The sequence below is a fragment of the Triplophysa rosa genome, linkage group LG10 (assembly GCF_024868665.1).
Source record: "Triplophysa rosa linkage group LG10, Trosa_1v2, whole genome shotgun sequence".
Classification (NCBI taxonomy): Eukaryota; Metazoa; Chordata; class Actinopteri; order Cypriniformes; family Nemacheilidae; genus Triplophysa; species Triplophysa rosa.
Window position 1 is genome coordinate 4,614,109 of NC_079899.1, and position 13,753 is coordinate 4,627,861.

The 13,753-nt window shown below is 43.1% G+C and overlaps 1 protein-coding gene across 1 annotated transcript; it reads left to right on the forward strand.

Moving 5' to 3' along the window:
• Positions 1–8,733: 8,733 nt before the first annotated feature.
• cd7al (cd7 antigen-like) lies at positions 8,734–12,814 on the forward strand. Its single transcript, XM_057344129.1, has 4 exons — positions 8,734–8,865; positions 9,612–9,965; positions 11,945–12,051; positions 12,250–12,814. The coding sequence occupies exons 1-4, from the start codon at positions 8,808–8,810 to the stop codon at positions 12,442–12,444; spliced, it is 714 nt and encodes a 237-aa protein (XP_057200112.1). The 5' UTR covers positions 8,734–8,807; the 3' UTR covers positions 12,445–12,814.
• Positions 12,815–13,753: the final 939 nt, after the last annotated feature.

Sequence of the window (13,753 nt, forward strand, 5' to 3'; positions counted from 1 at the left end):
AAATAAAACTGTTTATGCAGTTTGCAATTACAGTACCCATGGATTTGAACAGATTTAATTACAGTATGTTTTTTGAAAGCATTTTGTTTGAAAAATATTATTCCAATATAATTGACTATACAAACATTATTTCTCATAAGTAGAAAAATATGATGGTGTAAGTAGGACACTACCCCACTATATGCACACAATATGGATTTATTTCACTGTAACGTTTTGGAGAAATACAATATTTTCTACTTCAAATGCCTATAGAAACTTTATTTCTAATAAGTAGAAAAAAACTGATGGTGGGTTTCTATAGGGGCCATCCCACCTATATGCACACCATATATGGACTTATTTTACTGTGGCTTTTGGAGAAAAACACATTTCTCACTTAAATGCCTATAGAAACATTATTTCTAATAATAGAAAAAACTGATGTGGATTTCTGTAGGGGCATCCCACACATATGCACACCATATATGGACTTATTTTTCTCATTTTGGAGAAATATGCATTTTTCTACTTCAAAGGCCTGTAGAACAGTAAAAAGAAATGTCTTGGTTACGGATGTAACCTCGTTCCCTTTCTGTCGGTCTCTCGACGTTGTGTCGAACCGACAGAATGGGGTTCCTATGGAAAACGCCACAGCACTGAGCCGCGTCACAATCTCTGCGGAGCGACGTTGACTGGCCTGGGCGAGTCAGACGAACACGCTAGCGCGAAATTATGACCTTCCAGTGGAGAGGAAGGGGGACCCAGAGCTTTCCACAAAAAGTTGGGAAGCCCCCTAACGCCGGCCGTCACGGGCGGAGGCCTAATTCTCTAAATGGCGAGAAGCCGCCCGGCACCGTACGGGCCACTGGGTAAGCATTATTCCCCCGGGGGAAAAACGCTGCAGAGGCCACTACCTACCGTAGGGAGGAATTAGTGGAGACACCACATGGTCTCACCATCAGGGGAGAACTCATGGGAGGAATGTGCGGACTGCAGGAGTTAACCGCAAGGTGGGAGTCCACCTGGGGAGGTCATGGGTTGCCAAGGTGGGAACCATTCATGAGGATACATCAGACGGAACAGCCCACGGAGGGGGGGTTACCACGTCTGGAGCACTAGGTCCGGTTAGAGCATTGGGAGATAACTCAACTGTTCCCCGGCCTAAGGGGGCAGGGCTGCTCTGCCCAGCCTGTCCCCTGGAAGGGTGCTTAGTGATGGATGGAATGCCTGTTCTTTACCCGAGGGGAAAGAAGGAGGCGGGATGCCCTGTCCCCCCGGAAGGGGGAAGGGCTTCGCAGGCGTAGCCCTACCGCTGCCGGTCCCACACCTTGCCAGGATGCGGGCTGACACCGGTTCCGCGCGTAGGTATTAGAACCTCACGGAGTTGTTGGGCTAGCCCAACCCGCAGCTCTGCAGATGTCTGCCAGAGAGGCGCCCTGAGCCAGTGCCCAGAGGGGTGTGCCTCACCCCCAACGGGCAGGGGGGAAAATGAGATCGGTATGCCCTAACGAGGGCATCCACGATCCAGTGCGCCAGCCTCTGTTTGGAGACAGCCCTCCCTTCTGCTGACCTCCGAAACAGACAAAGAGCTGCTCAGAGCTTCTGGGCTCTGCGTGCGGTCCAAGTAGAGGCGCCGTGCGCGTACTGGACACAACACGGATAGGTTGGGTCTTCCTCCCCGGTGGGGAGCGCCTGCAGGTTCACCACCTGGTCTCTCAGGAGAGTGGTGGGAACCTTGGGCACGTAGCCGGGGCGGGGTCTCAAGATAACGTGAGAATCCCGGCCCCGAGTTCTAGGCAATCTGTGGACACGGAGGGTGCTTGCAGATCGCCCTACCCTCTTGGAGGTGAGCGCCATGCGGAAAAGCCGTCTTTATCAAGACTGAGAAAGAGCAGGCAACCCCGAGAGGCTCGAAGGGGGCGGGTGCCTCTTGAGGCCCGCCACCTAGGTCGCAAGAGGGTACGGAGCGCGGAGAAGGTGGTCACCCTCTCGCGCCCCTAGGAACCTAATGACCAGGCTCGTGCTGTCCCAGAGGCTACCCAGCACTTGGGTCATGATGAGCGGCCGTAGCGGCTACATACATTCCCAGTGTGGAGGGGGAGAGGTTACTCCCCCGCTCTCTTGAGGACGGGACAGCTCGTATCGACCGAGCAACTCCGCGGGTCTTCTCGTCCGAGAAGAGCACCAGGACGAGAAGAGGCGCCACCTATGGGGTATAGCCGCCCAGTGGCCGAAGCCCTAGCCTGAGTACGTCCACCGACGGTGGGTCCTCAGGATTCCCAGCATTTGGAGCCGTAGGTGTGCTTCCACTCGGTGCCCCCGGGGACGGCAGCCTGAGTTCGGAAGCAGCGGCCACTCCCCAATGACCGGTGGCGGGGAGTCGCTCTCGCATCACTGAGAACATCGCTGCTGGTCGAGGATTGAAGAGTGACGCGCCGTGCGTGAGCATTTAGCCTGGAAGATCGCCAGCAGTGCTGTCCCCGACCGACGTGCTTCTCCAAAGCTTGAGTGCACAACCCAACTCTAGGTAATGCCACGCAGCGGCCGTCGCACCGCGTGCGACCTTAGGTGTCGGCAACTGTGAGTGCCGTTGCACCTCCAAGGATGTCTGAGCAGTGAGCGGTCGTATGTACAGGACTGGATCCACCAGGACCTCTTACAGGACGTGCTCTGTCCAGAGTACACTCGGCGCCTATCCCCGGGGGAGCGCCGCCTGAGACGAGTCGAGTACGGGAGGTCTGCCGGGAGACCCTGTCATTGACCGTGGCTATCTAGGTCGAGCACCAGGTCCCTGGTACACATCCGAGTTGCCAACTTGCCACCGGATGTAGACCCGCTCTTCCAGGGAAGGAGGGCTGCTTCCACGACCTTCGTAAAGACTCCGTGGAGACAGGGACAGACCGAAGGGGTAGGACCCTGTACTGATATGCCCGCCCTCGAACGCGAACCGTCAGGAAGGCCGATGTCGAGGGAGGATTGAGACATGAAAGTACGCGTCCTTCAGGTCGATTGCCATGAACCAGTCCTGACGCCTGACGGACGCTCAGGATGTGCTTCTGGTGATCATCCTGAAAGGCAGTAGTGTAGGTGCCTGTTCAGAACACAGCATACTCCAAGATCAGGGCGCAACCCTCCCGCCTTTCTTGGGACAATGAAGTACGGCTTGTAAAACCCGTTGAACATCTCGGAGGGCCAGCAGAGAGAGACGGGGCAGGATCCGTCCCTATCCAGACTTCCCACCGATGTGGCTGGGGTCAGGGCCCAATGGTAGCCTCGATCTCCCCTGAGGTCTTCCCATGAGGGCCGCTTCGCCGCGGCTGCTGATGGGGCGATGGTCTCTTCTTCGCTGTCTCCTCCAGGGGGGGCCGCCTGAGTGGGGGGTGCGCCAGAGCTGGAGGGCGTCGAAGAGGACCAGGGCTGCTGGGAAGCAGAGCAGTGCACGGGACTCGACGGCTGAGGCGGCCGAGTCGCGGCACGGAGGACTGCTTCTTTACTGTCGAGAACCCTCCGGGGGAGGCAGCGTGCGGGTCTCTCGCCCCCGACGGGCGGGGGGTGAGGGGGCCGCTGCGACTCGACAGTAACACCAACCAGCCCCCCCTTGCGAGACAGGTGCGTCGAGAAGCGGACCTTCTCAGCGCTACTCATCTGCGCAAGGATCGGCCAGAGGAGTTTCTCATGGACCACAAGTGTGGACATCGTCCGACCCAGGGCCCGCGTGTCACCTTGGTCGCCCGTAGAGCAGGTCGGTGGCGGCGCGGAGTTCCTGCCTATACGCGCTGGGTAGGTCTTCCCCTCGTGGAGCTCTCTCAACGACCGAAGATGCCGAGACCCCACATGCTTTGGACCGGGAGTCTAGGTCGAGCCCCCCCCCAGCTGGGGCATACTCCACCTGGGGGACAACGACGTATCCTCAGCTGTCTCACCTCGAGGGAATAGAGGGTGACGGAACTTTGTTTGACGTGAAACGTGCCGGAAAGGGGCGTTCCAGGTCTTATAAGTTCCTCATGCACTTCCGGTAAACACGGCACTGGGGGCGGGCGCGGCTTGCGAAACCCGAGGCCCATGTAGCCAGCCGCGAGCGCCGGGAGAGGCAGTGGGGCACTGCAACCCAACACTCACGGCGGCCCGGGTAAAGCATGGCTGACACTTCGACAGTCCGCTTCTTGCTGGGCTCGACCCCCCGAGGAGGGAGCCCGAGAATCTGTCGGAGTCAGATGGCAGTACGTCACCCCCCGATGCTGCAAGAGACATCTCCTCATCACAGCATCGTGTCCGAATATGTGATTGAGGAATAAGACGGCTGGACCGTCTCCTGGGGAACGGTCAGACGAGCGAGACAGGTGCGAACGGTCCGTGAGCCGTGGCTGGCGGATTAACGACTCACAGTAATCCTCATATCACCCTCCTGCTTCATAGCCGCGGCCGTACCTGCGTCACGGAACGGGGAGCAACGAGGTGGTGGCTGAGTCCCGTGGGAACACAGCCACCTCGTGACGCAACGTCTGAATCGATCAACCCACCGCTGTGTGGGCAGGACGTATCCACAACGTCTGCCCCAGCGTACTGGAAGCAGGCATTCGTGTCCGTCCCCTTCCTCGATGAGTGTGTTGCACCCATGAGAACAGCGGGACAATGCCACGCTGGAGAAATTTGCTCTTTTAGAAAAGGAATTTTGCTCGAACACCTCCGGAGCTGCCGAGACGCCCAGGGGAGAGTCACTGCAGAAGGGACCGTCCGCTGTCCACGTCGTAGATTCCAGCAGAAAAATGATCACCAAAGATCGTAGAGAAGCTCATCAGATGCTAGGCTCTGAAGAACAAAAGGTGAATGAATGAGCACGCCGGCTTCCCTCTTATACCCGGACACGGGGAGGAGCCCGGCATGCAAATTTCATTCGCCAATTTTCATTGGCCTTTTCTAAATACTCAGAAGATGATAGGTTCTCAAGACAAACCCCATTCTGTCGGTTCGACACAAGTCATCGAGAGATTCCGCATCAGGGAACCGAGGTACATCCGCTAACCAAGTACGTTTCTTTGACTTTGCTACGAGCAGATACTCGAAAAGAGAGAACCACAAATGCATATTTCTCCCAAAATGAGAAAAAATGTCCTCACTATCTATGGGTGCATATTCGTATATATGGACTTAGTATTTAATATTAGAAAAATGTTTCTATAGGCTTTGAAATTGGAAAAATGTGTATTTCTCCAAAAGCACTACAGTAAAATAAGATCCATATATGGTGTGCATATAGTGTGGGATGGCCCCTACATAAACCCACATCATTTTTCTACTTATTAGAAATAATGTTTCTATAGGCTTTAAGTGAAAATGTGTATTTCTCCAAAGCTACAGTAAAATAAATCCATATCATGGTGTGCATATAGTGTGGGATGGCCCTACAGAAACCGACCATCAGTTTTTTCTACTTATTAGAAATAGTTGTTTTTATAGGCATTTAGGTGAGAAACGTGTGATTTCTCCAAAACGCTGCAGTAAAATAAGTCCACATATGGTGTGCATATAGTGTGGGATGGCCCCTACAGAAACCACTCATCAGTTTTTCTACTTATTAGAAATAATGTTTCTATAGGCATTTGAAGTGGAGAAATGTGTATTTCTCCAAAACGCTAAAGTAAAATAAGTCCATATATAGTGTGCATATAGTGTGGTATGGCCCCTACAGAAATTCATCATCAGTTTTTTCTACTTATTAGAAATAAAGTTCTATAGGCTTTCAAAGTTTGAAGAAATGTGTATTTCTCCCAAAAACGCTCACAGTAAAATAGATCCATAATGTGTGCCATATCAGTGTGGGATGGCCCCTACAGGAAATCATCATCAGTTTTTTTCTAGCTTATTAGAAATAAAGTTTCTATAGGCATTTCGAAGTGGAGAAAACGTGTATTTCTCCAAAACGCTACAGTAAAATAATGTCCATGATATGGTGTGCATATAGTGTGGAATGGCCCCTACAGAAATCCATCATCAGTTTTTTCTACTTATTAGAAATAATAGTTTCTATAGGCATTTGAAGTAGAAAAATTGTATTTCTCCAAAACGTACAGTAAAATAAGTCCATATATGGTGTGCATATAGTGTGGGATGGCCCCTATAGAAACCCACCATCAGTTTTTTCTACTTATTAGAAATAATGTTTCTATAGGCATTTGAAGTGGAAGAAATGTGTATTTCTCCAAAATGCTACAGTAAAATAAGTCCATATATGGTGTGCTTATAGTGTGGATGGCCCCTACAGAAACGACATCAGTTTTTTCTACTTATTAGAAATAATGTTTCTATAGGCATTTGAAGTGGAAAAATGTGTATTTCTCCAAAACGGTACAGTAAAATAATCCATATATGGTGTGCATATAGTGTGGGATGGCCCCTACAGAAATCCACTCATCAGTTTTTTCTACTTATAATAATGTTAGTTAAATAAAAAGTGTTTCTCCAAGCTCATAAATCATGCAATTCATCGCATTTCATGGCTATCTAGAAGATGATGCGAAAAATTTCGTCGGACAGTGAGACACAAGAACAGTTACATCCTACCAACATTTTACGTCTAAGGCTTGTAATGCAATTCCAATAGAAAAATAAGTCCATATATGGTGTGCATATGTGTGGGATGGCCCCTACAGAAATCCATCATCAGTTTTTTCTATTATTAGAAATAATGTTTCTATAGGCTTTAAGTGAGAAAAATGTGTATTTCTCCAAAATCGCTACAGTAAAATAAGTCCATATATGGTGTGCATATAGTGTGGGATGGCCCCTATAGAAACCCATCATCGTTTTTTCTACTTATTAGAAATAATGTTTCTATAGGCATTTGAAGTGGAAAATGTGTATTTCTCCAAAAGCTACAGTAAAATAAGTCCATATATGTGTGTGCATATAGTGTGGGATGGCCTCTACAGAAATCCATCATCAGTTTTTTCTACTTATTAGAAAATAATGTTTCTATAGGCTTCCTGAAGTGGAAAAATGTGTATTTCTCCAAAAGCTACAGTAAAATAAGTCCATATATGGTGTGCATATAGTGTGGGATGGCCCCTACAGAAATCCATCATCAGTTTTTTTCTACCTATTAGAAATAAGTTTCTATACGCAATTGAAGTGGAAAAATGTGTATTTCTCCAAAACTGCCACAGTAAAATAAGTCCATATATGGTGTGCATATAGAGTGGGATGGCCCCTATAGAAACCCACCATCAGTTTTTTTCTACTTATTAGAAATATAGTTTCTATAGGCATTTGAAGTAGAAAATATTGTATTTCTCAAAAAAGGTTACAGTGAAATAGCAGGACAAAGGTCTAGAAGGCATTAAAATAATACATATTTAAGATACAGACAGAGACATTGGTTTCACAATATAACGTTACAGCAATCATAATGCAAACATTCGGAGAAAAAAACCTGCATAAATTACGACAAAAACGAGATATTCTAAACGTAAAACAAGAAATATGTTATTGACAAGAGACGCGGATCATCTACATTTAAATAAAGCTTTACAAGCGGTGTTCCTGTAATGTACCGTAAACCACTCAATAAGCGCGCATCTGAACCTAAACGGCGGCTGGCTTGACCGTGTATTTTCAAACCGCGGCTGGCTTGACCGCAGTGCCATACCTCACCGGGTTTGAAGTGCAATTCCGATTTACCAAGGTTGCTCGATGCATCGTAGTATATACGCTTAAATGGAGAAACAGTTAGCACACAAGACAAACTAGAGGCAAGATGATATTCCACAACAATGTAAACAGAAAGCAAGCTAACACGCTAATGCTATGCTAACGGCATTAAGTTAACTATCAATTTTGGTTCAGAATCTTCAAGTAAATAACAAGAACAGGGTTATTGAGATATCAGGATAAGTTAGCAACGACAGTGATAAGTAACGATAATAAAATCCACTAATATTAAAACAAAGTGCAAGTGCAGGGATGCAGACAGGAACCGGAAGCTTCATTCTAGTTCACATCAGCACGCCTCATCTTCCAACAGCCCAAAAGGGCTCATGTGACGCCCCTTTTCATCTCTCTCCACTGGGTACCGGTTGAAGCCCGTATCAGATTCAAGTCACTAATGCTTGCCTACAGGACTATCACTGGATCTGCGCCGATATACTTTCACACCCTCCTACACTCCTACACCCTATCAAGATCCCTGCGTTCAGCAAACCAGCGGCGTCTTGTACTGCCTTCTCATAAGGGCAGTAAATCACTTTCAGTTTAAAACTCCTTCCTGGTGGAACATCCTTCCTAACTCAGTCCGGTCAACCACATCTCTCACAACATTCAAAACACTACTTAAAACCCATCTCTTCTGTGAATACTTGACAGACAAATGAGAAAAAAAACTAACCCTCTCTCTTTCTCTCAACAGGTATTGGTCTAGCTTTTGTTGAAACTAGTAACTCTGTATTAGCACCTATGGCATTATTGCTCCTGTATGACATATTGCTTATTGTTCCCTGAACTCTTTGCAAGTCGCTTTGGATAAAAGCGTCTGCTAAATGACTAAATGTAAATGTAAATGTAGTTGATTCCTGCATTACATTTTAAATTTGCTTCTGTTTTTGTCCTATTGCACAAAGTTCCTGACTCTTAAAAGTTGTTTTCGTAACACTTTTTGTAAAGACTGAAGTTGTGACACCTCACTCTAGTTTCCTTTTTCTCTTCTTTTTTTTTAAGAACCCCAAAGCCCACACCCTTTTAAGGTGGAGTCATACTCCTTATTTTCATGTGAGATGTTTTCTTATTCACAATCAGTTCACATTTCTGTGTTTCCTACAGTTTAATCTTTAAGGATGGTTGGCTTAAATTATGCTCATGTTATTCTGTTGTTTCTTACAAGTTCTGTAACTGGTAAGTTTAAGAATTTTTGACGAATTTACATTTTGTGTTAGCAGCAAAACTAAAACAGTCAGATGTGCAACATAAATTTAGAAGTATTGTTTATCTATAATATGTTGCAGCTATATATATTTATTGAAAACTGGTGCTTCTGATACTATATACTGTATATATATATATATACTGTATATATATATATAGCTGCTGAAAATATTAAGAGACCATTTCAGAGACCGTATTTCAGATTTTAAAATGTACTATTCATAGGTATAGGTTTAGGTAAAATGATCCCCCTTGTTTCATTCTGTGAACTACTAACAATATTTCTGCCAAGTAAAAAAAAAATGTTTCTTTTTGCATTTATTTGCAGAAAATAAAAACTGGGGAAACAAATGAACAGAAAAGACGCTCTGTATTTTTTCTCAAATACTGCAAAGAAATAAATTACATATTTACTTTTAAGCAATACAAAAGCAATATTTGTACATGCATTTAAGAACAGTTCAACATTTTTTATCTCAGTTTTCATGTGTCTTGTCATGCTGTCAGTCTTTCACATTTGCTGTTGGATGACTTTGTCAGTCCTGAGGTTTGATTTTGTTGAAATTCATCAGACACTGGATGGGAGTGGCGACAATACATCTAGAAATGCTGATTTGAAATGAATTATTGCAGTGGTCTCTTAATTTTTAAACCGTTTTTTTTTGCAAAGCATGTGCCTCTCAAAATGTGACTAACATTGAAGTTTTTCCTCTCAGAACATGAGGATTGTCTTTATTTCCACCGAAGAAGAAATTCATCTATTGACATTTCCTGTGAATCTGCACATAAAGAGGAAAAGCTGTTTGCCTTTTCACTGAAACGAAGGCTTTTACAGTCTAGAGAAGTGTTGTATCTTAATAAAGGTAATAAACCATATTTTAATATAACCGAGGACAAGGATCGCATCACTGTCCATGATAAGTTGGATAACCACACCGTTCATCTGAGAATCTCAAACCTGCAAGGACCGGACACAGATGTGTACTACTGTGAATTCTACTATGGTGATCTTCCATATCATAGGAACATTCCTGGCAAGATGGAGTATTTTATCCATGTTGAAGACATCTGTAGGTGACCTTCACAATTGTAGTTAAGTTATGTAACAAATTTAATGAAACAGTGTGGATTTATTTCCTTGGTAATGCGTCAAACAAGCAACCAATTCATTATTGATTGTGTTAATGAGCACAGTCTGATGGTATCTGGTGTTCTACAAATTTCTGTCAAAATCTTGGGCAGAGTGGGTGGTAGCCACAGATCTTTTTCACCCACAACTTTAACTGATAGCTTATAGATGGTTTTAAAGTGACAACATAAACAAACGTTACTGTACGGGTGTTCATGGACTGCCATTAACTTCCGGTACACATTTGCAAACAATAGAGTAAAGAGCATAGATACCAAGAGGCGAATCTTAATATAACTTTCCATTGCAACACCAGCGCCCTGCACTTCCGCCATTTTGGGGTAAAATCGACTCAACTTTTTGCTGTCTCAATGGCAAAATCAGCTGCGTTGTTAAAAAATAAAAACATTTAAGCTGAAATTCAACCTGAATGATGATAATACATGATGACAAAAGCCTTGGCTCACTAGAAACCATGTCAGTTATCAAGCATTTTTACCCCAGTTTCACCTCTTACTCTTTGAATAGAGTGCGTGTAGATTATTTCTGATAACAAGCAAAAGAAACCGAGAAAAAACATTACTTGGCTAAACTTGTCTCTCCATTATTTTGAATTTAGACTCCAAGCTCAACCGCTAGATGTCAATGTACCATACGGTTTATTTAAATACGACCAAACTACAGGACCCATTCAACAAATAATGAACATACAGCAAAATTCAACAAATACTTTATTTAATACAATTGTTATACAATAAAGTTTACTTTTTTGAATGTGCACTTCAGTGTTGGGTGTAACTAGTTACCAAATACTTAGTTACTGTAATTTAATTACTTTTCCCTTGAAAAAGTAAAGTAAGGCATTACTCTTGTTTTTTTCTGTAATTTAATTACAGTTACTTCTGAAGTAATTAAATGAAATACTGTGTGTAATATTTGTGTGTGCAATAGTGGAATTGACATAAAAATTCAAAGTCTAACTTTAGAATCCGTGCTTTAATGTATAATTCTCACATTTGTAATACTTTGGTCAGTTAACAAGAGTACTTTATGTAGTTTTATATTATTTATTTGACTGAATTAAAAGAGTCGTTTCATGTCTATCCTTGAATCACTTAACTAATCAAGGTTAATGTAGGATATAGAAAGTAATTAGTAATAAGTAATTAAATACTTTTTGGAGAGAGTAATTTGTACAGTAATCTAATTACACTATTGAATATGTAATTAGTAACTAGTAATCTATTACTTTTTCAGAGTAACTTACCCAACACTGGTGCACTGTTAGGTCCCTCTATTGTCAGCTAAAATATGTCAGACTGGAGATGTAGACATCTTTCATTTCATTTCGACTCTTACATTCCACCAAATCCCTAAAGAGCTCTACTGGAGTAAGATCTGACTATGACCATTCAAGTACACTGCATTTTGAACCCAACATCTGTATGTTTCATAAAAAAATGGAGAAAAACAGAAACCTTCATTAGTCCTCAATTTTGGTGAGCTCGTGCCCAGTGTTTCCTATCGATACATGTAGGGCTTTAGCTGCTTAGCACATCTGCTTCAAGTTGTCATGAAAAATGAAACCTTTTGGCCATAATCTATGTTCATTATACACCTTATGCCTGAATTTATGTTCTAGTGTTGTTTTACACTTAAAGCAAAATTTCAGCGATATTATAATTCATTATAGTTAAAAATTAAGAGGGACTCAAATTCGGTGTTTGGAACCAACATAGAAACTATTAATTGAGAAATCGCATGTGTAGATGGATTTCTACAATGTGACTTTTGTCACAGTATGACAAAAAAAGGAGTTGCATTTGATATATATTTAGTGCATAAATTGGATATTAAAACTAACACATTAAAATGAAGTACAATGTTTTTATGTGATAATATTTGTTGTGACTCTTTCAGCTCACGAACCCTGTAGTTGTTTAAGTTACCTGCCACTGCTGTATGTGATCTCTGCAGCTGTATGTCTTTTGGGTGTTGTGGTGATCACCTTCGCTTCAGTTTACTATGTACGTATCACTTTCTTCTGACTTTTTTTGTTGATTACGAACAGATAATGCAGTGACACACACACGCGAGTCACTAAGCTTAGATTGCTCTTGTACAATTTTATTGAAACAGTTATTTTCTAATTTCTTTCTACAGTATATACTCCACTATCCATATTAACTGTTTCTGGTAACCCCACCCTTTCCTTTTACATGCAGTGTAAATGGTCAAAAAAAAAGCCACAGCCTGTAGTTCCTGTTTATGAGGAGATGACTGGGGTGCGACCTGACAAAGAAAAAAACACCGGCTGTCACATGGATATCACAAAACTGCAAGATGCAAATAGCTCCGTGTCTGCATTGCTCAGTAAAGAAAACCTCTATGTAAGGCCTGAATCCACAAAATGTGAATGAGGGCTTATCCTTTCGGTGGTCACTTATATAATGTTGCTTGTATTGACCCACGTTACTTGGTTTAAATTGTTTTTATTCAGTCGTGTGTTACCTATGTATGTATGATAAACATGCATTTGCAAAAAATATAAATGCAGCTGTACATCTTTTATATAGCCGTACATGGTCATACTGTGTCATATACAGTATAAGTCTAGATCATTCAATGTTTGTACACATTTGCATCTTCACAGCATAACATGCAGCTTCCCGTCTGGCCAGCCACTTGCATGTTTTTGGTACAAAACAGTGACTGTAAACTAAAAATGCTAACTGTCCTTTTGACAGCGAGACAATGAGAAAAGTTAGAAGAAATAAAAACCAAGATGAAGACCAAGAAAGTGTTGTAATTTGTAAAATGAATGTTGTCTGTTTTCAAACATACGAAATGTATGTTAGTTTATTTGACGGTTTATGATGTTATTTTATATGATGTTATATATGATGTTATTTTATTTTATACACATACATTTAAGTGTTTACTTAATTTTGTTAAACCTGCTTTAGAAAACTTAACATATCCTCCAACCCATACGACATACGTATGTCGTTTATCCCTTCCTCAAATATGACAAACATGAGCGTTTACTAAATTAGCAACTCTCCCAGCTGGACACACTATTGCCTACCGTCAATATAAAATGTACATTTTGGGGCATTATTTTGCAGTAATAGCATGTGTTTTGGTTTGATTTTCATTTCAAAATGTCGTGATAACTGTATTTACATTACACATACACACATATTCAGGCATTTTGAGCAAGTAAGGTAACACATTTATTTATTAAATAACAAAAAACACACGATACAGATACAAAACAGATGGGAGTAGGGCATAGGGATACTCACTTCCATTTGGAAAATGCACTATATGTAACAAGTACATCAGTGATAGGTGTTCCTGGTTCCGGATGATCTAGCTATTGCAGCCTAACAATCCTGCAACTGCAAGGGATTTGGAGTGTGGTGCAGTACAGTCAGGTTTAGGCAATGCTAAATAGATTCGTTTTTAAAAGGGACAAAGTGAAGACTAAGGAAGTTTAGGCGCTAGGTAGAAAAATGATCTGCCTCCCGCACTTGATTTTGAAATTCTAGAAATTACCAACTGGCCAGAATTCTGAGACCACTGGGAACGTGAAGGACTGTAATGCGACATGAGCTCAGTCAGGTACTGAGGAGCTAAACCATTCAGGGCCTTATATGTAATTAACAAGATTTGGAAGTTTATGCAATGTTTTAATTTGCAACCAGTGCAGTGTTGACAGAACTG

Excerpts from the sequence above, each read along its gene's own strand:
- cd7al (XM_057344129.1), top strand. The coding sequence starts at position 8,808 with ATGGTTGGCTTAAATTATGCTCATGTTATTCTGTTGTTTCTTACAAGT. Across the intron at positions 8,866-9,611 it reads TCTTACAAGTTCTGTAACTG|AACATGAGGATTGTCTTTAT; the intron begins GTAAGTTTAAGA and ends TTTTCCTCTCAG. Across the intron at positions 9,966-11,944 it reads TATCCATGTTGAAGACATCT|CTCACGAACCCTGTAGTTGT; the intron begins GTAGGTGACCTT and ends TGACTCTTTCAG.